This window comes from Filicampus tigris, chromosome 8 (assembly GCF_054856515.1).
Source record: "Filicampus tigris isolate MCC_2025a chromosome 8, RoL_Ftig_1.0, whole genome shotgun sequence".
Taxonomy (NCBI): Eukaryota; Metazoa; Chordata; class Actinopteri; order Syngnathiformes; family Syngnathidae; genus Filicampus; species Filicampus tigris.
This window is the reverse complement of record NC_141224.1, coordinates 3,815,439-3,840,216: the sequence shown is the minus strand read 5'-3', so window position 1 is coordinate 3,840,216 and position 24,778 is coordinate 3,815,439. Positions and strand designations below refer to the sequence as shown.

The following is a 24,778-nucleotide window of genomic DNA, read 5'->3' as shown; positions in this document are numbered from 1 at the left end:
ACCAAGCTCGAAACCCTCGGCAGGGTCCTCCAGAGTGCATCGGGAGTTGGCCCAACCCGTCGACGTGTTTTGTGGACTGGAAGAAAGCGTTGAACCTTACGTGTCCCTCGGAGAGTTCTGTTGGGAGAGTGCCTCGGCCGTACAGGATACCGGATGTGGGTTGTACTTTTGTTTTGAAATAGAGGTACTTGCTTTTAATTTGAAGTAGCACTACTGTTGCTTTTATATTTAAAGTAAATCTTTTTTTTTTTTGAAGTAGGAGTACTGTTTCTTTTATTTTGAAGCAGTGTTTTGATTTTAAAGGGAGTGGTTGAAGTAGCGGTACTTCTGCTCTTATTTTGAAGTCATGCTTTTGTTTTGTAATAGCGTTGTTGCTTTTATTTAGAAGTAGTAGTATTGTTGCTTTTGTTTTGAGTAGTGCTACGGCTACTTTTATTTTTAAGCAGCGGTACTGTTGCCTTTGCAGTAGTGGTACAGAGAAGGTGAGAAGGAGCTGCGTTGTGTCTTTTGTCGATCTGGAGAAAGCCTTTGACGGTACCTAGAGAAGAAGTAGGTCAGATTTTGGGCTGCATCAGGGATCCACTTCAAGCCCTTTCTTCTTTGCAATAGTGATTGATAGACGGAGGGATGATGTTCAACTGGAAGCCCCATGAACATTGATGTCTATATTGTACAATATTGCTTTTGTTTTGAAGTAGTGGTACTGTTGCCTTTATTTTGAAATTGTGGCATTTCATTTTGAAGCAGATGTATTACTTTTATTTTTGAAGGAGCGGTACCATTGCTTCCCCCTCAATGTGGAAACTTGACAAGTTCACATAAACTTTATTTTCTGCAAAAAAGAATGTGAAGTAACAGTTATAAATCTCTTGTTAGCTGCTTTGCAAACATTCATATGTACAAACACGTCCCTGCTTATTACAAATTATTACAATTATTACAACACACGCACACAAACGCAGTTCAGCCTAAAAGCACGAGCCCAACAGCGTTAAGAACATTTGAGCAAACCTTTGTAAAAATGTGACAACATGAAATATGGCCTTTAGCTCATGGTGGGGGGAAGTGCGTCCGCGCACAAATGTGCGTGTTTGAGAGAAATATGAAATATGGCCTGTCGCTGATCCCTCAACAGCTCCCCCACTGGCAGAGTTTCCAAATGCATTGTGACTGCCTGACTGATTGCATAAAACCATCGCGCACGCGCACACGCATGCGCCTTAGCTTGGCTCAAAGAAATTTCCTTGTCAGCAAATGTGACTTTGACCTTTTCCGACAAACACGCAAGCGTGTGAAAACCTGCACTTCCTGCTCAAAGAGGAAGTTCAGGCCTGACGACAGAGGGGACCAACTGCGACCGCTCCCTTACCTTGGAAAACGCTTTTTTTTTTTTTTTTTTTTTTTTAAATCCTGAAGAACCAAAAAGCTGGTCAAACGCGTAAAAGTCTCGCTGACATTTGTTCTCGTCGTCTTCTTGACTTGACGACGGACTTCCTGCGTGTGCGCACGCCAGCGCGCGTACGTTACGAGAAGCTTCCTGTCAAATTTCAGCATAAAGACGGCTAAGCGCCGCCAACTGGAATGTTGGCCAACCTTGCCGAGCACCCGCAGAAAAGTCACGCGTGGGCTGCTCGTGACGATTTTGGAGTAACGCCGACAGTCCAATTGGTGAGCGCTGATGACATCAGTGGGCTTCTCGCCTTCAATTGCATAGCAGAGCAGCAAGTATGTAAGGTCCAGCTTCAGTTCCACGTACTAGTACGCTCATTACTAAGTTCAATTCAGCGCACTAGCAGAAAAACGGCGTCTTACTGGCAACTTTTTTTTTTTTTACTACGAGCGACACAAAGATTCAGTCTGCCCACTAGTGTACTAAATTGTCTGAAGACAGTGGCTGTGCTACTAGTTAATGGACCTCAAACTAGATTCAGTTTAAGGTCCATATATTAGTATGCTCTTTGTCTTAACTAGTAATACAATTCGGCGCAAATCTGTCTTACTCGTGCTTTTCAACTACTAGAGCTACTAAATTGACGTTCAACTAGCGCACCAAATTGTCTGAATAGTGATGACAGCAACCGTACGACTAAGACATGGACCTGAAACTAGATTCATCTTAAGGTCCATATACTAGTCTGCAATTTGTCTTAACTACTAAGATAATTCAGTGCACGAGTAAAACACCTGTCTTACTAGTAATCTTTTTCAACTAGAGCCACTCAGAGAGTCGTGCTACTAGCGCACTGAACCGACTCAATAGTGAGGCCAACAACCGTGCTACTAGTATATGAACCTAAAAGTCAATCTAGCTTAAGGTCCACGTACTAGTATGCTCTTCCTCCTCTCAACTAAGGCTACGTTCACACTGCAGGGCGTGACGCCCGATTTGGATTTTCCGCGAAATCCTGTCTTTTTATATGCGACATATATATGCGTCGCAAATGCGATTTGTAATGTGAATGCAACGTGTCCGCATGCGCAAAGCACGACGTCAAGTGGCGTGCACAAACAAACAAAAAAGAAAACGTCACCTGGCACTGCGATTACGGAAGTAAATCTGGTCCCGTGTGTAGGGGCTGGTTTGATCATCTCTTATCGCCAGAGTAGCGAGGCGGGAGGAGGTAGAAATAGTTTGGCCGTATGACTACTATCACCACAAATGTCCACTTTATGCTTCATGTTTCAAGTGGGATTCCAATCGAGTCAAATTTTGCGACAACAACTGTTACTCAAAACAACTTTACAGATTCCCGGACGACGTCAGGAGTCTCACGAGCACTCGCTCCTTCCCCCGTCAGCGTACTTTATGCCATGTGGATAAATGCTCAAAGGGCTCCATGGGGAAAAACATAACCATTAGGGCAAAAGTTATCCTCCTAGAGAGGACAAGGAGCATACTAGTGCACGGACCAGTAGGTGGACTTGGGCTCAGCAGCCGTCCTTTCCGCATTTTCGGAGGCTTCCGCTACACCCCGTCGCCACCTGGAAAACTTCATGGCTGACATGGCCGCAAAAATGGCGAACGCGCGGACAAGTGGGCAACGCGCCGGCAAGTGCCCGATTTGGAAACTTTCCATGGAAATCAGCGGCAATTGACGAGAATCCTTTCCTAAAGTGAAGCTCGCAAAGGCGGAAGTCCAAAACGTTCTTGGACGAGACGTTCCATACGGCTTCACACGTGTCCGCATGGCGCTTTGATGAAGTGGTTGTCCAAACTGAGCCGTGATTGGTCATAACCTGAGCCACTGTGATCTCATTTTCAGTCGACAGCAAGTGGCTGAGATGGCTCAAAACGGGCGCATTTTGCTGCTTCCTTCATATGCCACAAAGGCAAATCTTCATCAAAGTGTCATTTGGAGACGAGTGGGGGCGCATCGAACATTGTCAAGAACATTTTTGACTTGCCTTGCGTCTTAACCGGTTGACTGCCGCCGGCGTTTTTATTGGCCAACTGGACTTCAAGCGTTTCCTGGCCCAGTTCGTTGTTCAACGCAGGAGAGAGGCTCTCGCCCAGCTCGTCTGTCAAACTGCTCCTGCTTACTGCGAGTGTAATGTCGACAACACGCCAGTCGATGGCGGCGTCACATCGCTTTGGATTTGACATGTACAACAATTGTTCTAATAAATGTAGTTGATATCCCTGATATCGAAGTCGCTACTTTCAGATCCATGTACTAGCATGCTCGTTTTAGGGCACTCGTAGAGAGACTGTTTTACCAGTCAATTTTTCCTTTTGGCCTTGTAATAAGCAATTCAACTCGATTAGTAAGGTGCTAAGTTGCAAAGTGCAAAGTAACACTTGTAGACCGAACTAGTGAGCAGAACTGGGCATTTTACTAAAAATTGAGCGTCCGGTATTCATTATCCGTCTGCAGCGTGTGTACAGCGTGTGTACCCTTTCGTCGTCCGTCATTCGCCTTTTTTTTCAGGGGGGAAAAAAATCTGATTTTAAACAGGCTTCCGTCAGCGATTCCATCTGCAAACTTCAATAGCACCCCCGCTGGCCGATATTTGAACAGAAAGAGTGACTCACAGTGACTCGCTGCGCCACGGAAGCCTGTTCACAGCCTGGTCCCTCACACAAATCTGTCCCCCAAGCAACAACAACTCACTATTGTTCCTCGCCGCGGCCATCGAAGCCTCGCCGCGAAAAATAGCCTTAAGACGGACTACAGACGAAAGACGGATTAAATGCATGGGCTTCCGACTATGCTTATTCCGTCTATTTTAAAATTTGACCCATCACTCGACAACCGTCGGCAAAACGGGTGTCCTTCATGGGCGGATGGACGGACCGGTCCGTCGCATCGACGGAATGCCCAGCTTTGCTAGTGAGCATGTGTCACACTTCAATATGGTTTCTCCTGTGGTTCTTTGTGTATTGATTTGGGGATTTTTAATTCAGTATTTTGTCAACATGCTGTGGCACTTTTATTTCTCCTGCACTCCAGCCTTGCCTCCCTGCGTTTGGGTCCTCCACAACCCACCGCAAAGATGCGAATCTGAAAATATCTGTACATAACTGATTCTAAATGAAGCAAAAATGATGTTAAAAATCACTGTTTCTTTGCAGGAAAAGCTTGTTTTCTCCTCTTTTTGGTTCAAAAGCTGTGTTTTGGGGTGAAATCAACCCATGTTCTACTACTGATTACTAAAGAGCTGAGAAAAGAGCTTTTTTTTTCTGGTGAAATAGGAGCGTCACCTCTTCCTTCTGGTATGTCCACCGCTTATATAGTGACAGAGCTCAATATTTTGCATGCTGAAAGATCCGCCAAAATGCTCGAGAACGGCTGGCGGTCGAGGTACCATTATGCCCTGGCATGTGGGCAAGGAGAGCAATCTATTTTGCATGGATGGCTGCTTATAACAAATCAAACTCTTTTGATTCATGGTTAAAGGATATCCCCCAATTAATTCATGGTCGAGGGAGTATATGGGCCCCATGTTCTCACATTGGGACAGAGGAGAAAGAGGAGTTTACTTTGGGGGTCCCTGATGCCAAAACGGGGGAATCGATTGTACGGTAGAAAGAAGAGAGCGCAAATAAGTAGCCTTAGCAATGGTTCCAAAGGAAAGTTTCCAATTTGACAGAATTGCAAAATTCCCCACCTTAACTCCTCACAAAAAATTTACCGGCCATATTCCGGAAGCGTTCCACCCCTTTGCAACCGGAAGTAGCGGCAGCCGGTGAGTCTTGTTCTTGACCCTGAGGCGCGTACGCTCCCGCCGTCCGTCCGTCCGTCCGTCCGTCCGTCCGTCCGTCCGCTCGTTCGCCCGCCCGCCCGCCGGGGCTCACTTGAGTCTGTCCGAGCGGAAGGAGTCCTCCACGGCGGGGTCGGCCAGCATCAGGTCTCCCTCCAGCAAGTCCAGCGCCAGTGCGTCCATCCGCAGCGGGTTGTCCAGAGAATACGGGTCCATCTCGAAACCCGGCACGTGCGACAGGGCGCTGGCAATCTCTTTGGACAAACCCGGTGGAGAGTCACCTGAGGACAAACACACACATCAAGCAAACAGGAAAAAAAAAGAAAAAAGAAAAAAGACAAATTATCCCCGGGGCTGTGTCCTGTTGCTTATAGAGCGGACATGGACAGTTCTTTAAAATGAGCGAACGATGCTGCGTTTGAAATCATCCAGCATTTCGAGTCCCTCATCACTACGTCAGAAATGTTATCATGGGAACTCATCAGTTCAATGAAAAATAGTTCGAGAAAACATTCATGAATTTGGTACCACAGAGAAACTGAACAAAAAATATGAGTGCTGCAACTATTGATTACTACAACAATCAACTTAATGGCCATTAGTGTTTGTCACTTTCATTATTTTTTTATTTAAGAAAACATGTTTTAATTTCTATCCCTTTCTTGAAAAACAGGAAATGATTTCAACTTGACAAGTGCTGAAAATGCTTGAACATAAATTGATGACATCATTGATGATGATGATGACTCAGTTCATGTTTTGGTCTGCAACATCCGTCAGAAAACGGCAAAAATGATCGCCGAAGCGCAAACTTGGGTCAGGTGCCGTGCGCAATGCGAGCCCGAGGGCACTTTGCCATCAATTTCAGTCAGCAACAGGGAGCGGTGCTGCGGAAAACGTCAGCCAGGTCTGAGAACGGGTGGCTTCATTCTTATTCCACCAACGCAACATTCATCAGAACGGCGCGTTTCGTTCGACTAGCGGGGGGCACACAGAACATATTAGCGCAAACAACATTTTGGACTGCAGCTGGCCTTTCAGTCAGAAAAACCCAAACTTCCTGTTTGCCGGCAACAGGGAGGCAAATGAGCTAATCCGATGCTGAATATGTGGCGTGAACCCACCCGTCAGGATGATGTTGGGGATGCTCTGGCGAGGGTCGCCACCGCCTCCGCCATAATTGTGGTTCTGATTCTGGTTCTGGTTGAGCACGCTTTGGTCTAAGGACTGCTGAAGGGCCTGCGTGTCGCCATGGCCACCGCACAGCACACTACGGCCCAGGACGTCGCTCGGGCTCTCGGCGGGGAACTGAAGCACAAACACGCACGCACGCCTTTGTCACGTGACGTCATCATTACATCGTGTGATGTGTGTTGATCGTGTGACGCATGTTGACGTGACCTGGGCTGATGAATGAATTGGTCATGTTACATATGTACGTCCGTCATGTGGCGTGTTGCTTGTGACGTGTGAAGGTGACGCAATTTGGTCATGTGACGCAAGTCGATTGTAACATGTTAGGCCTACTTAACGTGATGCATGTTGATCATGATCATTGACAATGCGATGCATGCATTTATGGGCCACGCATTAATCATGTGATGCACGTCGCTCGCTGTTGTGTCTTTCTACCTTTAAAGCCGGGAGAGCGGATATGTCTTTTTCAGTTTTTCAAATCCAATTCTCGGTCTCTTAGCCAATGAAATGCATCAGAATATACACAACGGTGTCATGAGACCGCGGAGGATGTCCGGAATTTTTCCGAGCACAATGGCGGACGCGCAGACGATCGCCGTAGGTCTGAAATAAGCGACGGCAGTGATATAGACGACGCCCTTGTGGACTTTGGACCGGTGGGGCCAGTCAAACTGATATATGGAGAAGATATATGTTTGTGGACAATGACGATTTTGACAGCTTTGTAACAGAACAGAGGATGGTAATTACCACTTTTTAATTTTTTTTATTAAAGATACTGCTAGTCTTGACACTTTATTTTTACATCTTCAATTGAAACCGTAAATAATAATAAACTCGGGCCCGTGTGAAAGCCACATTTCTGAGCTCTCAAATTCTTTTGTCATGATGATTCCATCTGCTACAGGGGCTGAGATGTCAATTATTTTGGAGAATTTCCGGGAGAGCCTCAGGTTTAAAAGGGGGGATTGTGTAGTCGCACCTCGGTTTCGTGGAGATGTCGAGCCAGGAGCTTTATGCCTTCATGGGTTAATCATGACATGTGTTGGTCATGTGACGTGTAGATGAGGTGACGCATGCTGATCATGTGGCTCATGCGATGTGTGTTGATCATGCTCAAGGTGTGACACATTTGCTGTCATGTGACGCCGTTTTAGATCAGTGACAATGCGATGCGTGTCGATTATGTGACGCGTGCTTACCATGCTTACAAGACACACTCACCATTTGACATGCATTAATTAATGGTGACATGGGTTGGTCATGCGACCATGTGAAGCATGTTGAGCGACGTGTCAATCACATGACGTAGTGTTACACGCGCTGGCCATGTGACATGTTTCTCAAGTGATGCAGCATGTAACGTATGTATGGATCATATGATGTCTTGATGGTGACACGCGGCGCCCACGCGCTCGTCACGTGACACGTCGGCGTACCTGCTGGCCGGCTTTACCGCTGAGCTGCAGGTTTACGTACGAATCATCCAGCAAGGAGTTGAGCAAGGCATCCTGGGAAAACAACACGTTACCATGGCAACGGGCACCCAGGCAGTCAACAAATGGGCCAGTAGAGTGCTCACGTTGTACAGGTCGGAGCTCAAGTGTAATTGGGCGAAGTTCCCGCTCCTCTGTTGCTCCGCCTCCTGCTTGAGCTGACACTGGGAGGTCAAGGTGCCGTGGAGGTACGGCTCCAAGGCGCTGTTGTTCTTCACCAGTGGCGAGCTGACCTGAGAGCTGCCCGCCCGTTGCTGCTGCTGCTGCTGCACGCACACACACACACACACACACACACACGTGAAGTTGGAGGAGGAGAACTTGTGACGCTGGATGTGAGCAAATTGCTTTTTTTTTGTTGCGGTACCGTTCCAAAGTGCTGAGCGTTAAGCAGGTTCTGCGGCGGCGTCTGCTGAAGGCGGACCATCTGCGCTTGATGCTGACTCAGCAGGGGGGGCTGCTGGCCCAGTGAGTATGGTGGTAAGCGCTGGTCCACAGGCAGCTTACTTGTGTCCAGGGGCACGCCCTAGGGGTGGGGGACACATGTGACTGTGTACGCATGTGTGCTACCTGTGTGATGCAGGAAAGCATGGGGGAGAGGTCTGCATGTGTTTGTGTGTGTGTTTGTGCGGGCGACTGAGGACAGCATGGGGAAGATGTGTCTGTGTGTGTTTTGTGTGCTGTATTACCTGTGTGATGGAGGACAGCGTGGGCGAGATGGTGGGCGAGAACTGCTTGGCGTGATGTCGCCGGGCATCCCCGCCCAAGCCGGGCAGGATGAGTGGCGAGGGTTGCGCCCGTCTCCGCGGTGACGTACTGAGCGAGGACGTGTAGGAGGCGGAGCCGGAGCTGTAGGCGGGGTTGCCGCCACCGGAGGCTGACTGGAGGGAGGAGCTGCTGAGGGACGAGTGCAGCGATTGGCTGCTGAGGGAGGAGGGCAGGGAAGGGGAGGAGCCCAGGGACGACTGCAGCGACGGGTTGCTGAGTGACGAGTGCAAGGAGGCGGAGCTTAGCGAGTTGCTGAAAGAGTGGCTGCTGAGCGACGCCTGGATGTTGGGGTTGCTCAGCGACGACTGCAGGGACGGGTTACTCAGCGTGCCCCCCAGCGAGCCCGGCAGACCTGCGGGAAGAGGGGCAAAGATGGCGGACATCTTGTGTGACATGTGCCTGCTTCCTGATTGGGTTAGCGTTAGCCTAAATCACAGGTGTCAAGGTCCGGCCCTGCAGGGCCGCTTTCCTGCATACGACTTGTTCTTCCTCAACCAAATAGCTTCGCTTCCGCCTCCTGCATCCCGTGTGTATAAACGCCCCTTGGCAGCTTTGCTTTTCAGTGTGTTTGTACGAGGCGCAGAATGTGGACATGGACTTGCAAATTGCGAATCGGCTTATTTCAAGTCTTGTTTTTTGTCGCGAGAGATCACGTGCTACAAAGTGCCATTTTGATTGGTCGTGTAAACGTCTGTCTGCGCTGTTGCGACGGCGTTCACTTCGCTTCCACGGTCAGTCATTTGAGACGGCAGCCAAACTAGCGCGGCGGGTCGGCAACTCCTGCGCGGTTGAGTTGCCTCGTCCGCTTACCAGGCTGATGGTGATGGTGGAAGGCGCTGTTGCCTCCCTCGGCGTTGCCGGCGTTGATGCCCAGCTGGGTGAGCGTGGACGCCAGGTTGCCCGTGCTGCCGCCGGGGTAGGCGGGCTCGTCCTGGTCCAGCGGCGTTGGCAGAGGCGAGGGGAAGTGAAGGCTGGACAGGTCCGGGAGTGAGCCGCTGATGTTGAGGGCCGGCGGGACGCCGTGGGCGGGAGCCGACGGTAGCTCGGGCGACATGAACACGCTTAACAGGCACACACACAAATAAGTGGGATGAAATCAAGTTGAAGATTCAAAACGAAACGAGGCCTAAAATGTGTTTTTTCAAGGAATACATTGCATGTGTGTGTGCTAGATGAATGCTGGGTTTTCATCATTTTAATCTCAACTATTTTGGATCATTCCATTATGATTTTTGCAACATGTCAATAACATTTTGTTTCTGTAATGCTTTTGTTTTATGTAAAGCACTTTGAATTGTCGTGTACATGAAGTGTGCTATACAAATAAACTTGCCTTGCAAAAACACGGCACTCTGATTAATATACCACTCGTGGAATAAGAATTAAAGACTATTATTAATCATTATTGGCCATATTGTCAATCGTAGTGACAATGTAGAGTGTCAGTAGAGGGCTCAATTGAACTGTGTCAAAAGCAACGAGGCAAAAAGAGATGATCATGATCAGGGGTGCACATAAGCGGCGCGCCGGTGTGAATAAGCACTGGAAATTGAACATTGCGCTCCAGTTTAAGTGTGTCAGCCGCCGGAGACCAACCAAACGTCGCTTGTTGTTGCTGAATATTTCATATCTGCAATGCGGCCGGTAAATGGCGGACACGGGTCACGCGGAAAAAATGTCAACACGGCGGCCTCCGTAAGCGAAGAGAGAAGACTGTCACAAAATATATTTTCTAATAGATTCAGAAAGATACACGCGTTTAGAATAGAACAGAAAGTTTTGCCGTCTTGGCTGGAGGTGCTCTTTAAGCCTCCAATACTGACTGACTACCTGTCATGCGGCTTCCAAACATCAACACTGAGTTAGTGCACGCATGTGAGCAGGATATATTGATGTTGGGACAGTGTGTGTGCATACTTGATGCCAGGAACTTCACATGACTTTGGTCTGGAGGTCATCACAGGAAACTGAATACATAAAAAAAAAAAAAATACAAATCAACCACTAATCAATCTGTGTGCGAGTGTGCGTGCGTGTACGCGATGTCTAACCTTCTTGGCATCCCAAGCTTTGTTGGGGACGAGCTTGCCGTCATCCAGCACATTCTCCTCGATGGGCGGCACCGGGTACGGAAAGACTAAAGGACAGACGAGGTCGCCATGGTGACGCTGCAGCACCATGACGTTTGATTGGCTCAGGCCCAAAGTGGGCGGGGCCCACGTGTGTCTCACCATTGCGTCTTCCCCCATGAGCTGTGAAGGTGTGACCTCCTGTGGCGAAGGGATCACCCGACGGCGGGTTCATCACGCTAGTGTGGAGGGCCGAGTCAGAGTTGGTCCTGTTGGACCGCACGCACGCACGTACACACACACACACACACAAACACACACACATTCACAGGCTGTCATCGACCCAGTCAAAATGCACTACTAATCACAGGCCTGCATCTGACCCGGTCGCTATTTTCTGAAAGAGAGGATGTCACCAAAGTGAGCGCTATGACTGGTTAGCACAATCTTACCTCCTACAAGCCAACCAATCATACGGCAACAGGAAACGCACGCCGGCCAGGGGCGTGGCAAAAGGAAAGACGGACGAGAGCGGAGAAAAAGACGGCGGCGATGAAGAAGTAGGTAATTCACTCGGGCAGAAATTGGATAATCAGAGGAGAGAAAAGATGGGAGGAGGTAGAGGAAGAGGACGGGGGGAGCAGGAGGAGGAAAAAAGATGTTGAAGAGGAAGAAAAAAGTAAGAAGGGGAGCAAGAAGACAAAGAATACGAAAAGGGGGAAAAGAAAGAGGAGGACAAAGAGGTGGAAGGGAAGGAGAAGATGAAGAACAGGAAGTGCTGGGACAGGAAGAAGAGTAAGAGGAGTAAGACAAGGAAGAGGGGAAAATGAAGAGGAAGTGGGAAGAGGAAAAGAACCAAAAGAGGAAGAGGGGGAAAAAAGGTAGATGATGAAGAAGAAGACAAAGAGGAGGATTCACCTGTTGAGCGCAGTGGTTGGGAGACGTAACAAGTGGCTTTTATCCCCCGGGAAGATTCCGGCGGACCAATTCCTTTTCACGATCGACAAGAACAAAACGTTACGTTACTGGACTCCGCCCGCCCGGCGACAGCGCAAAAAAGACACGATGGGACGAAAGAAGAGGAAGAGGAGGAAGTGCAAGATGAAGGCAGCCTCAGGAAAAGCACAAGCGGCATGACGGAAAATCCCGGAAGAAGCCACCGGTCGTCATGGCAGCCAGCGTGTGCGTGTTATGCGCGTGCGTGGTCCTTGTGGTTAGAAAAGCGGCAGTAAGAACGCCCCCAAGAAGAAGAAGAGGACGACGACGACGGCAGAAGAGCAAGCGGCTTGCTAGCGTGTTAGCGCTCCAAAGCGTCACTCCATACGTTTGGACGTGTCGGGAATCCCTCCCGAGCCACTTCAGAAGCACACCGACATTCGCCACGGCCCTTGCAATGTTCGCTACTCGGTCGAGCTTATTGAGCTCCAGTCCCCCTTTCAAGCGGGTATTAAATTGAAAAAAATATATTATAATAATTCTTCTCTAGCATTTAGGGCGGGGGTGGGCAACCCCAATGTGGCTCTTTCATTGTTCTGAAAAAAAAAAAAAAAAATCACTTCAACTTGCTTTTCAAATGTCATTCCAAATGTGGTGTTTATGGTGATCTTGTAACATTACAATAAACCATTTCCATTTTTGGCTTACTCAGAATCCACCACCCAGTCGCCATTGTGCGACACCTTATTTACTGAGCCAAGAGAAGAAAAGAAACGACAACACCAGGCGCTCACATGAACGCGATTGAAAAGAATTGTGGAGTGGGTCTTACAGCCCTGACATTCAAAAAACAAAATAAATATACATGTCATATTGGATGGCTCACATCAATATTTTCCATTACCTAATATTTTGCAAAGATATATTTGCCATTGTTATGTGAAGTGCAAAAGTCCTTTTGAGTTCAAATTGACAGCTGACTGCAAAAAAATACAAGGAAAATGACGACGGAGCACGGATACAGGCGAGTCTTTTGATTGGCCGCGGGTGGAAAACGGAGATGTGACTTTCGTGAACACAAAGAGGACTGCAACAGACAATGACGATTCTATTTGAAAGGAAGCCGGCGACTTCAGGTGGAAAAGCGCTCAACAAGTGAAAGACCATTTACCATAACAATATATGCCAAGTTCTCCTCACTTAAGATTTCAAAAGACTTTTGTGGCTCTCTGTGTTGTTGTTTTTTTTTTTGTGTGTCTCTTTGAATATTGAAGGTTGCCAACCCCTGCGTTCGATTCCTATTTTTCAGCCCTGTCGACAACTCTCCTTTTTATGGAACTATCTAGGTCCACTATACCATGGCTATGTAAGAAGTAGGGAATGAGTTCAAGATTCCCAACACAGCCAAAGGCTCCAAGTAGCAGCAAGATGGCCGCCGAGCGCCCCCATGGAGACGGAAAGGGGACGGAGTCATAGAATGTACCTTCTCCAGCTGGGGTCCGGGGGTGGCGACAAGTAGGCGGAGTTATAGGGAGAGTTGTCCACCTGAGAAGACGACTGTTAAGAAAAGTTCACATCACAAACATGCATTTTCATAACCAAGGCAGGTCGATCCATCAAACTAATTAATTCATTCGGGTTCATTCAATTCAATCGTTTCAAAGCGCCACCAAATTTTTTTTGCTAAAAAACAAACCAGAAACCTCAACCTTTTGATGGTCTTGGGGCCACATTCACAAAAAAACGTTTGGCAATGTTCTTACTCTGCAGACGAGTTGAGCGTCTATGAAAAATCACCATCGGATTCACGAGTGCTGCTTCTTCCATCAAGCGGCTGAAGCTCGTCTTCTGACCACAATTTAGACTGACTTATCTGAACACATTTCTCCGGTGCCAAACACTTGGCAATGGCTTCCAGTCAGCCGGATAATAGATTTTTCAATTCTGCTACTGGTTGATAAATCGCTGAATGCTTTGGGTCCCGAGTACATTCAGGCAAGGCTAATTAAATATAAAGCCAGCACGGCTCAGTGTTCTGCAGACTCGTGTCAATTAATGAGCCCAAGTTTCAAAGCAAATATGGTGAAGTGACATTTAGCTGCTATGCTGCAAGCAAATGGAAGAAGCCACCATTGGAAGTAGTGTTGGGCATCGTTTGAATTTGGACTATTCCGGATCCGATTCTTCAATTTGATGCCGGTTCCTAACGATTCTCAATTCTGATTAAAAAAAAAAAAGAAAAAAAAAGTTGGGCACACCAATGCAACAAGTTAGTCTAGAGCAGTGTTGACCAACCATGAGTCCGAATCGGCAACAGGCCGCACAAAAGATGCACTACTGTCAGTGAATTGAGGCCCAGTGTCATTTGGATTTGGGATGGGAATATGGTAAAAAACAATTTGAGCTTTTCTTTGAAGGCCTCATGGGCCAGCCCCATTAGGAGGTAGGAAACGTTCTTTGGAGGAAGCTTAAGAAAGGATACTTGGCGGTTGCGGTAGGGTCTGATGGGCGGCACGAAGCGGCGTTCCCTGTGGACGCGCTCCACCAGGCCGTGATGACGCGTGGAGCGAGGCGACTCCAGCGACGGTGGGAAGGCACCCTGCGCGAGACCACACGCGTTCAAGCGGACGGATGCCGCCGCTCCGACGGAGGGCGCCGCGAGCACACTCACATGCAGGTCCTGAGGCCCGCGGCCGATCTGGTTGACGTTGGGCAGGGAGCCGCCGTAGTACGGACCCTGAGTGCGGGCCAATCGGAGCTTCTGAGCCTGCAGCTGGACATCAAAACACAAACACACTGGTCACATCCTTCAAGCTTCTTCGAACAAGCTAACATGCAAACGCAGAAACCATCATAATGATGGTAACTGTGCTAATGATGCTACCTGCACTATCTAACACGCACAACAATGGTCACACGATAATGATGTAGCTGAGGTAACAACGTTACACAGGGTAACTTTGCTAAGCGTAATGTATAATATGCGGGCCCAGTAGCGGTTCTGGCAGGGCAGGCAAACAAAAAGGCACAATGTAGGACCTGTTTTGCGGATGCAAAACTCATGGCGCATATCAGAAACTCCATCCACATCAATGTGGACCCTCACCAGTACACCAAGAGGAAGAACCACTCCACTGATGACGCCACCTCATGAGTGGCCCACACAGCCCTTAAGATCTCCTACTCCGCCGGCTCTCCCTGGATTTCGCTACTCCACAGGACCTGGTGCAAAAACTGAGCATTCTCATTGGAGAATTGGGTCTTGGACTTCCCCACCAAGACCTCAGGCTGTCAGGACCCACAACACCGTCTCCTCCTCCATCACCCTCAGCACTGATGGCCCCCCCGGGTTGTGTACTGAGGCCCGCCCTGGACCAAGGACATGGCGTTGGACTTCATGATGAACAGAAAGACGTCACCCTTACACACCACCAGCACATCAGAGGAGCGGAGTGCAAGTGGTCTCCAGCAACAAGTACCTTGGGGTCCACCTTTACGAGCAACTGAAACACTTCCCGTCTGCTGAAGAAGGCTCTCAAACGTCTCTACTTCCCCCTGAAGCTGTAATGTAATAGCTGTGTCTTGAGGAGCTTCTAGATCAGGGGTGTCCACCTGATTCAAATGATCAGAATCATTCTCTGGCTTCTCAAATCATGCTGATGAGCTGATCATTTGAATCACGTGCGATGGAGGACAGAGACATTTAAAACATGCTGGATAGGGGCCCTTGAGGACCGGAGTTGGACACCCCTGTTCATAGTGAGGTGGACAGCGTCCTCAGCACCAGCATCACGCTCTGGCACAGCGGCTGCAGAAATGAAGGCTCTTCAAAGGACAATAAAGGCTGCTTAGAAGATCATGGTGGACAGCCACCCCACAACTTCACCAGCAACTTTGCAGATGAGGGCTCTCTGCATAATCAAGCACCCATGCCACTCCGCACATACACTCTTCTATCCCCTCTACTCACAAGGCTGAGGAACAGCTTCTTTCCACACACTGTCAGACGGTTAAACTCACACGGTGGGTCCAGACATCAGCCCCACAGCCCATGCCTATTCATCCCTGCAAGTTGAATACTCCATTCTTCTTGTCAAGTCCGAAATTACCTTGTAGATAATATCATGTGAAATTCAAGCTTCTTGCATTTTCATTCTGCTGTATTGAGTCTTTGCACATGTTTATTCAATCTCATTCTGTTGCTCTATTTTTATGTTCACAAGTCTGGGACTTACTGAGTAAAACTGGAACCTGGGGTATCGTATTTGGTGCCAGATCATGTACATTGCCACTCAGTAAGCACACCCTATGTTGAATACTTTGATTTGTCCTGACGTTTTCGCGTTATTTTCTGTCTCTGCTGCGAAAATGCCACCATGTGTGTTGGTAGACAATAACATTCCTTAAATTGCGGTGGCTGGGGTAACAGTGGTTAGGTAACTAAGAGAGAGGTGGTAACTAGGGTTACTGCGGTAACTATGACGACTCGTGCAGCAACAATCCCAGTCCACCCACTGACGTGAAATTGCTACTAAACTGCATTTTGACAGCGCATGTTCATCACTCACGAAGCAATTTGGGCATCACCAGTGACATCGCCACTCAAACTTTCATTGACTAACTCGTTAGCTAGTCAATAGTACATGACTCCCTCCAATGAAATGAACAAGTACTACTCGACCACCTGGAGAAGGTCTTTCCAGTTCATAAGCGAGCTAGCTCCAACTGCTTCCTGCTAGACAAGCTGCGTCCGAAGTGACGCTTTCCAAGGAAAAGGGTAATTAGCCGTGACTTCCGCCACTGCCGAACATTTCGGGGAGCTGTGCGGATTTCCAAGCGGGCGCCTCGGCGTCGTACACCGAAGTTGAAACGAGCAGCGCGTTAATCAGCTGCCGATCGGACGTTGTGCCAAGGGACTTCCGGCGTGTGATGACAGCTTCGCTGAGTTGGTAAACAAGGCGACTAGCCGCCGGGGCTAACATGCTAAGCAGGCTAACGGCGCTCGGAAGCGGAGCCCAAGCCGCTCGAGGCCTCGCAAACTTGCCGCTGGATAGCAAACGCGTCGAGCGGCCGCTTTCTGGGAGGGCTGCCAGCGGGCACCGAGGGCGTCAAGTCGGCTGGACGACGGCGGGAACCCGTCAGAGGCCTGCCTGCGCTCGCTCGCTCGCTCGCAGCGTCCGCCTCCACCAGCGGCGGGCGGGCAGGCAGGCAGGCAGGCTCACCCTGGTCGACGTGATGTCCATCATGACCTCGTGGAAGGCGGCCGTCTCCTCGGCTTGCCGCTGCGTGTGAAGCGCGATCTTCTCGCTGAACTTGCGGGGGTTGCCGACCCCCGCCGCCGGGGGGCCACCGGGTCCCGGCGCTGGGCCGCCTGAGCCCGCAGACATGTTGTCGCTCGCTCGCTCGAAACGAGACAAGCGCCCGCCCGCCACAGCGGCACGATGACGTCACTGCGCCGGCCGCCCCGAGATCACCTACGACTTGCTGGGCCAGTTGTGAGGCCTCACTTCGCGCAGCGTGGCCGCGGTTGCGCGCGGTCAAACGAAGCCACCGATGACCTCTGACCTCTTAAGTGACCTCCAGGCCGACATGGCGACCACTTGCACCGAGGTGACTCGCGACGCACTCGCTTTGAGTTCGCGGCGCTTGGCCCCGCCCTTTTGCCGCACATCACAACCTCCGGTCATTTCTTCCGTGACGTCACACTGAGATAGCATTCTTCATCCGACGCTTGGCGTACCGCGGTTGCGATGGCAACGCCTCCACAAAGCCACCAGCCACTGCCAACAAACACACGGCGATATTTGACGTCGGGGACGGGTGAGTCATCTGTCCTATATAAACTATCTCGGCTTTTGCTGGGACAGAGTGGCAGAGCGCTCCCTGCCGGTGATGCTCTGCTACTGCAGCCAGCAAACTCTTTCAAACAGCGATCTTTACGGCCATACATACATAAAACAAAAGAAACAAAAACAAAAAAAAACACTTCAAGGTCACGTTCTAACCACGGACGTCTATATGAATGGACTAATAATGCCGCTTTCTCACTGTAGCGAGAAATCAAGCCACCGGCGGCCATCTTACATTGCCACTCAGTAAGCACACCTATGTTGAATACTTTGATTTGTCCTGACGTTTTCGCGTTATTTTCTGTCTCTGCTGCGAAAATGCCACCATGTATGGCATATAGCTTGTCCCAGTAAGTCTGGGAGAGGCGCTACATCCACGTTTCATGGTAGGACTGTGATTTTAATTTTTCTCAAAGTGCTCCTGAAAGATTCATCTGCATCATATTGTCAGAAGCATAAACATTGAAATGAAAGCAAAGCCCACCAGGACAACATTTGCTGACAAATGTAAACATAACCTCTGTAAGTCACTATTCATCATACTGAAAGAATGTATTCCGAACGGTCAATGCAAACATTCAAGTTGTTTCTTTGAGAGGCTCTCTCACACTCCAACATGAAAGGCTTCATCACATTCACCACATCTGCAACAAAAAGAATCAAATTCCACGTTTCTTGAACAACTGAAAACATTCAGCCTTCAATTGCGACATCACATCTTCCATTTGAACAGGTGAATTCATTTGACAACATTTCGGTGCTACCCTGGCAATCCAAACTATCGCTACTAGCTCAAGCGCATTTCTGAGGCCGGGCAGAAATGATTAAACAGACAGCCAAATTAACCAATCAGTGAAGAGCGAACGTGACGTCCTAAAGAAAGCCCGTCTTCTTTTGAAAGAAATTCTTCCGGTACCGTCAGCTGCTGGGGTTTTCTCATTATTTGAAACCGACTTATGATATGTCATATGTGTGAACAAATTATCGTCTCTCCGTCTGACTGTTGGTTTTGTACAATTTGTATGAACTTCCGCCGCCGAAGAGTGACGTTTTCACGAAGAACATATCAGCAAATGAATAAATTAGATTGCACGCTTCGTCTTGAAGCGGGGCCGAGCAGCGGTGGACGGTGCAGGGCTTTCCAGACCCACTTTCTTTCAAAAGGGTGGGTTTGGCTTATCAGGCTATTTCTGCTCAGTTTTGACAAAAACTGCATGCTTAGTTCAAGAATACTTGTCTATCAATGTCAAGTGTTCGAATGACTTTAAAACAGTAAACATTTCCATATTCTCCGTTGTTATTTTGTAATCATCTCGAGTTGGTTGTTGTTATTGTTTTTTAATGCACTCCCCCTGTCAAGGCATCGGTGCGTTTCCACGGCAACCGTGCGGGAGGAGCGGCGGCTACGGCGGTCACATCTTGACAAAGAGCGCGGCAGTGACGGCGGCGAAGCCCAGCAACGTGATGGCCAGTCGACGGCGCCCGCGATCGCCAGCCCCTCGAACACCTCGTGTAGGTGCAGCGAGAAGACCCAACACCGAGGCGCGCAACGCGGACTGGGCAGCGTTTCCCTCATCGTCGCTGGCCCCCTCTACCCAGTCGCCGTCCGCGAGCAGGCCCCGCCCCCCTCGCCTATATCCCGCGACTCGTCGTTGAAGGCCAAGAATACCTGCTCCAGAATCAGGAAGAATCCCATCGCCACGATGAACTTTGCCACTGCAGCTGCCCCGCATGCAAGACAACAATGCTCGTTAAGGAAGCACTATGATATGGTATAATTATTTTTAATTTTAGAAGTTTTGATTTATGGATGGCGGCACGGTGGCCGACTGATTAGCACGTCCGCCTCACAGTTCAGAGGTCGTGGGTTCGATCCCGGCTCCGGCCTCCCTGTGTGGAGTTTGCATGTTCTCCCCGTGCCTGCGTGGGTTTTCTCCGGGCACTCCGGTTTCCTCCCACATTCCAAAAACATGCATGGTAAGTTGATTGGATACTCTAAATTGCCCCTAGGTGTGATTGTGAGTGCAGATGTTTGTCTCTGTGTGCCCTGCGATTGGCTGGCAACCAGTTCAGGGTGTCCCCCGCCTACTGCCCAAAGACAGCTGGGTTAGGCTCCAGCACGCCCCGCGACCCTTGTGAGGAGAAGCGGTACAGATAATGGATGGATGATTTATGGATGTGAAGCTTTTCCAACAAAATTAATAGCATAATAATACACAAATATCTTTTATGTTTTGATACAAAGAGTATTACATTTTTCCATTAAACGTAGTCTTGTATTTTGTTTCGCACAGTGAATGTTTCTCGTGTTCGGAGCCTGTCAACTTGCTGAAGAACAAGTTCGGACTTCAGAGTCGGTACATGCGTGACTTTAGTTGCAGTTCTTCAAACGAGCGCAGAGGGCAGCAAAACATGTTTGACGTCGATAGTAGCAGTCGAAGGAAAGAAGAAGAATAGGAGGCGGAAGCGAAGCAAAGTGGACTCTTCACGTCGAGTACAACAGCAACTTTGGACTTTTTTCAATTTGTTGAAAGTGTTTTTTTTTTTGTTTTTTTTTTGGAGGTCGCGCTGCACCACTGGACCACTTTGGAAAACTGTGATGCGCAACCACCGCGTGTGACGTCACCACAGTAAGTGTTTTTCTTCGTTGGGGTTCAATTCATGAGTGTGGCACTTTGAATTGTTCCACTTTCATCTCATCTCATGGTTTACTTCGAGTGTATGTAAATACCAGAAAAGTGATCATGTCCAATAAAGCGAAAGTTTGAAGAGCTACAGTAAGAAATTAATGTTCAAAAGGTTTGAAGATATTGTTTGTTTTTGTTGCGTGGAACAGGATGTCCTCGACAATGTTTGCTCTCACCTCTTCTTTACTTCTTTGGCTCTTTCTCTTGCCTCTCCTCTTTCTAGTTCTTTTTCCATCCCTTCTCTGTTTCGTATTTCTTTACTGTTCCCCTTCTTTTAGTTGTTTTCTTTAAAAAAAGAATCATTGTAATCAAACAAACATATTTCCGTCACAGTCCTGCTAGACATGTTTTTTTTTTTTTTCACAAAGAGCTTTTTTTAGGTGAAAGAAGAGAGGCTGCTGCTTATGCTGCCACAGAACGCACGATTGTGTGGCTCTTGAAATATCAGTCCAAACGCTGGGCAGTACAACAACTAACCATATGGGGGACTCTTGACATTTGTCATATTTCCTTCATCGCCTCTTGCAGACCATGGATGCAGAAAACGCTCATAACCACGGCGACGAGGCATCACTCAGCTGGCAACAGGAAGTGGCACCGGCCCTCCCCGAGAGACGCCCGCGAGACCTCGTGCCGCCCCCATCAGGTCACGTGCCGCTTGCTTCCTGTGCTCAGTCTCCGCCCACTCTGACCCAGACGCTGAGCGACAGCGAATCAGAAGACATCCTCCGAGCCGTGGATCCCAACGACGTGTTTGGCGGCGGTGGGCTGTCGTCGGGGAGCGAGGACCCAGATGCCCCGCCCCCTATCTACCAGCTGGTATACGACCTCAGTGGCGAGGAGGCGGAGCCGGCCGGCGTGGACGTCATCGCCATCCAACTCGGTGAGAACGTGCGACTCCAGCTGTGTTGGGAATAAGTGAGTGATTGTGCGTTGGGAATTACAGTATTTACTCACTCCCTACAATTACTACCAATTTTTAGCTGAGGAACTATCTAGGTCTATCTAAAAATCGCCATGGCAGTAGGAGGAAATGATGGATGATTCCGAACCCCACCCTTGCTAAATGTGTTTCCGTTGCAGAGCCGTGGAGCTCGCATCACTTCCTGCCTGACGCTTGCGTCATCGGTGAGCTGCCGCTGGGGGGTCAAGAGCATATGGGCACGCCCACTGACCACGGGGTAAGCGGGAGCAAAACCTGTGTGTGTGTTTCACTTGTGGTAGGTGTGTGTGTGTCTATGAGTTGTGATGTGTGTTTCTTTTTTTTTACCTGCAATGTGTTTGTTTTTGGGATATGTTTTGTGTGTGTGTTTGTTTGAGTTGTGATTTGTGTGTACATGCGTGTGTACCTGTGCCTGTGTTTTTGACGTGACGTGTGTGTGTGTTAGGCGAGCGGTGCCCTGCAGCTGACGGTGGAAGAGGAGAAGTTGCTGAGTCAGGAGGGTGTGTCGTTGCCCGACAAGCTTCCTCTCACCAAGGTCAGACGCGCGCTGAACTTTGCGTCACATGCGGCGGCAAGCACTTCCCGAGGTGACCTTTGAACCGGCCTCAATTGACAGGCGGAGGAGCGCGTCCTGAAGAAAGTTCGTCGGAAAATCCGCAACAAACAGTCGGCGCAGGACAGTCGGCGGCGCAGGAAGGAGTACATCGACAGCCTGGAGGACAGGTGGCGTCACTTCTTCCTCAGCGGCCAATCGTAGCCGAGCACTCGCTAACAACAACCAACAGACGGCCACTCGCAGATGGAGAAAAGACACATGTAGATGATGGGTAGATCTAGGCTAGCTAGAGCTCCAATCCATGGAAAGATCTTCAACACGCAGACACCTAGATCTAGAACCGATAAATAGTGGATACAATAGATCTACAAAAGGTAGATCATCTGCAAATGGTGGTAAACTTTCGAAGCACATGCACCTAGATAGGTATATGTCCATATGGAAATAGTGTAGCTGTAGATAGATCTAGATTTGTAGATCTACACAAGTATGTATGTCGACAGAAGGATAATGATGAAGATCATTCGAACTAGAAAGAAGTTTGGTGGTATGCTTAGCAAACTGCGTTTGTGCCAGCAGGGCGGCGTTGTGCTCGGCGCAGAACAAAGATCTGCAGAAGAAGGTGGAGCAGTTGGAGAAACACAACATGTAAGCACTAAGCACACATGTGCACACATGTTTACACGCGCACAACGTGTACTCACGCACTAATGTGCTTGCGTGTTGGTGTTGAGATCTCTGCTGACTCAGCTGCGCCACCTCCAGTCTCTGGTCAAACAGTCAGTGAGCAAGGCAGCACAGACCAGCACCTGCCTACTGGTATGTACGTACACGTGCGCGTGGGAAGGCATGCGCACTCATCCGTGCACGTGTGTGCACAGATCATCTTCATCTCGCTGAGTTTGATCATGCTGCCCAGCTTGAGTCCGTTCAGCCGGCGCTTGTCCGCAGATGACGACTACCGGCCCACTGGAGGTCAGTACTCTTCCTATGACGTTACTTCTTGTTTGTCTGAGCTTACTTGCCTCTTTGTGATGTTTCAGTCCACTCCAGAAACATCTTGACCGACTTTGCCTCCTCGCCACCGCCGTCCGACGACACCCTCCGGACGGACTCGTCGGTCGCGTCGGATATCAGCCAATCGGGAGCGGACATCCAAGAAGCCAAGCAGAACGTTAAAGGCGTCTCCTCTAACAACACGGCGCCACAAGGCGTCCGGTCTGGAAATAGTTCCTCTGAGGCGTCCGCTCTACTTGCTGCCAACTCACCACATGCTGATGAGATGTAGACACGGAAGGGACTTCAGAAAGGAGTCCCCACACACCCGCCCCCAATCTTCTCAGCTGATGACCTCTCATGCAAGACACATGAGAGTCAGCTCTGTGTCAGCTGACCACCAACAAGATGGCGCTCGTCTTTCTGGCTGGACTTTCTTCTTGCTATTGTCATGTTATGTTGTTATGGTATGTTGAATTAAATGTACAAATTGTAACACCTGATTGTGCGTGTGGAACAAAATGAGAAGAACATGAAAAAAGCACTAAAACAACAAAAACACAAGAACCAAACAGGTTTTGAACATTGAAAACAGGGATAAGATGGAGAAGATGTGCATGACAACGACACCAAAAGAACACGATGACTTGGTAGAATACAAAATGAACATGAGAACCAACTGAGAACATCAGCGTGAGATGGAGAAGCCCTCCATGACAACCGACGAAGACACCGCCACAGCGGCCGAAGGAGAACTTGACGATGAAAACAGCAGAGGTGGGCATTTGACTAAAGTTTGTCCATCGTCCGTCATCCGTCAGTTTGTCATTTTTTTCAAGCCGAATCAAACTAGTCGTCTGTCAGTCATGTTATCTTAACTGCGCTTCCGTCAGTAAACGTCAAAGGTCCGTCAATCCGGAAAAATGAAGGTCCAACAGATGAAAAATCCATCCATTATCTGAACTGATTTGATTAAAATGGTAAATGGAGTGCACAATGTACATCATAATGATGCTTAAACAGCGTTACACTCACATACGTTTGACATTTCACTTAGCCTACACTTTTTTTTCCTCTCGAAGTTGGTAGTCGGAAATGCCAACGGAAGCCTGTTTAAAACTTAACTCAATTTCTCTGTAAAATAGTATCTATATTCAGAGCTACTTTATTACCAGTTAGCTCATTAATTAGTTGTTATCCTCACAGCCTCACCATTCTCTCTGGTGCAAACCCCCACTTACTGTACATATACAGTTAATACAATCTACTCAAGTAAGCCATAACAAACACACGCAAGACAGGCGTGTCGCGTTTCCCTCTCATCAGCAAAACAGTCAATGATGGACTGTGAGGTCTGTCGGGAGTTGACCAGTTTAGTGCTGATTACATGGACGGAGGAAAATCCACTTGCGTCCGTACGTGCTTAGTCCTTAGGTTTCCCGTCAGCAAAACGGGCATCTGTCAGTGACGGACTGATGGACCAGAAAGCCCGCCTCTGGAAAACAGGAAACATCACAATGAGAAACCTGTGATAAAAGGCGAACATGATAACACGCGAAGAACGGGACAAAATGAACACGACGACAAGCACGTTCGAACCAATAAATGAAGACACTTGAGAAGAACATGCAAACAACAACACGAGACAAACTACTGCTTACGAACGAAATGCGAGGAACAACATGACAGAGCCACAACACGAGGGGAACATCAGCACAAAACAACAACACACATGGAAGAACATTGAAGGGAATTGGAACATGACAAGAACATTTAAACCAAGGACATGAAGGTGCGTTAAAGAGCCACAAGATGGCGCCACTGCGTCACTGGCTAGGTTGCTTTTGGAGGGTATCAAGGGAGGAAGATGGAAAGGTTAGAAAGAAGATAGGTAGGAAGTATAAGAGAAAGGTAGCTAGGCGGTAGGTATAAAGGACAGAAGATAGGTAGGAAGGTAGATACAGTAGGTAGGTGGAGTAAGAAGGAAGATAGGTAGGTAGGTAGGTAGGTAGTTAGGTAGGTAGGTAGGTGGGTAGGGTAGGGTAAGAAAGAAGAAAGGTATGGTGGGTAGGAAGGTAG

At 48.7% G+C, this 24,778-nt stretch overlaps 2 protein-coding genes across 7 annotated transcripts; one reads left to right on the top strand and one right to left on the bottom strand.

Annotated features, from left to right (window-relative positions):
- Nucleotides 1-809: 809 nt before the first annotated feature.
- LOC147143069 (CREB-regulated transcription coactivator 2) lies at nt 810-17,448 on the bottom strand. 3 transcript variants are annotated; one of them, XM_086037144.1, is made up of 15 exons: nt 16,891-17,448; nt 14,340-14,441; nt 14,151-14,267; nt 13,152-13,213; nt 11,651-11,722; nt 10,895-11,001; nt 10,715-10,800; nt 10,581-10,630; nt 9,474-9,724; nt 8,585-9,015; nt 8,263-8,421; nt 7,982-8,161; nt 7,839-7,910; nt 6,327-6,510; nt 810-5,483 (listed from the first exon to the last, which is right to left on the bottom strand). In XM_086037144.1, the coding sequence occupies exons 1-15, from the start codon at nt 17,053-17,055 to the stop codon at nt 5,293-5,295; spliced, it is 2,229 nt and encodes a 742-aa protein (XP_085893270.1). In that variant the 5' UTR covers nt 17,056-17,448; the 3' UTR covers nt 810-5,292. The 3 variants fall into 3 exon arrangements, with proteins under 3 accessions (XP_085893270.1, XP_085893272.1, XP_085893271.1); XM_086037146.1 differs by lacking the exon at nt 16,891-17,448 and adding an exon at nt 16,353-16,798; XM_086037145.1 differs by lacking the exon at nt 11,651-11,722.
- Nucleotides 16,221-23,202, top strand: creb3l4 (cAMP responsive element binding protein 3-like 4). 4 transcript variants are annotated; one of them, XM_086037150.1, is made up of 11 exons: nt 16,221-17,278; nt 18,878-19,289; nt 19,812-20,147; nt 20,733-21,087; nt 21,288-21,385; nt 21,593-21,682; nt 21,764-21,870; nt 22,283-22,351; nt 22,438-22,522; nt 22,585-22,678; nt 22,747-23,202. In XM_086037150.1, exons 4-11 carry the CDS (start codon nt 20,736-20,738, stop codon nt 22,989-22,991), a joined length of 1,140 nt encoding a protein of 379 aa, XP_085893276.1. In that variant the 5' UTR covers nt 16,221-17,278; nt 18,878-19,289; nt 19,812-20,147; nt 20,733-20,735; the 3' UTR covers nt 22,992-23,202. The 4 variants fall into 4 exon arrangements, with proteins under 4 accessions (XP_085893276.1, XP_085893274.1, XP_085893275.1 ...); XM_086037148.1 differs by having other exon boundaries at nt 16,221-17,488; XM_086037151.1 differs by lacking the exon at nt 16,221-17,278 and adding an exon at nt 18,453-18,682.
- Nucleotides 23,203-24,778: the final 1,576 nt, after the last annotated feature.

Coding starts and splice junctions, on each gene's coding strand:
- LOC147143069 (XM_086037144.1), bottom strand. CDS start 17,055: ATGTCTGCGGGCTCAGGCGGCCCAGCGCCGGGACCCGGTGGCCCCCCG. Junction 14,268..14,339: donor GCGGGCCTCAGGACCTGCAT/GTGAGTGTGCTC, acceptor GGTCTCGCGCAG/GGTGCCTTCCCACCGTCGCT. Junction 9,725..10,580: donor TGTGAAGTTCCTGGCATCAA/GTATGCACACAC, acceptor GTGCCTGTTAAG/CGTGTTCATGTCGCCCGAGC.
- creb3l4 (XM_086037150.1), top strand. CDS start 20,736: ATGGATGCAGAAAACGCTCATAACCACGGCGACGAGGCATCACTCAGC. Junction 21,088..21,287: donor CGTCATCGCCATCCAACTCG/GTGAGAACGTGC, acceptor TTTCCGTTGCAG/AGCCGTGGAGCTCGCATCAC. Junction 21,871..22,282: donor ATCGACAGCCTGGAGGACAG/GTGGCGTCACTT, acceptor TTGTGCCAGCAG/GGCGGCGTTGTGCTCGGCGC.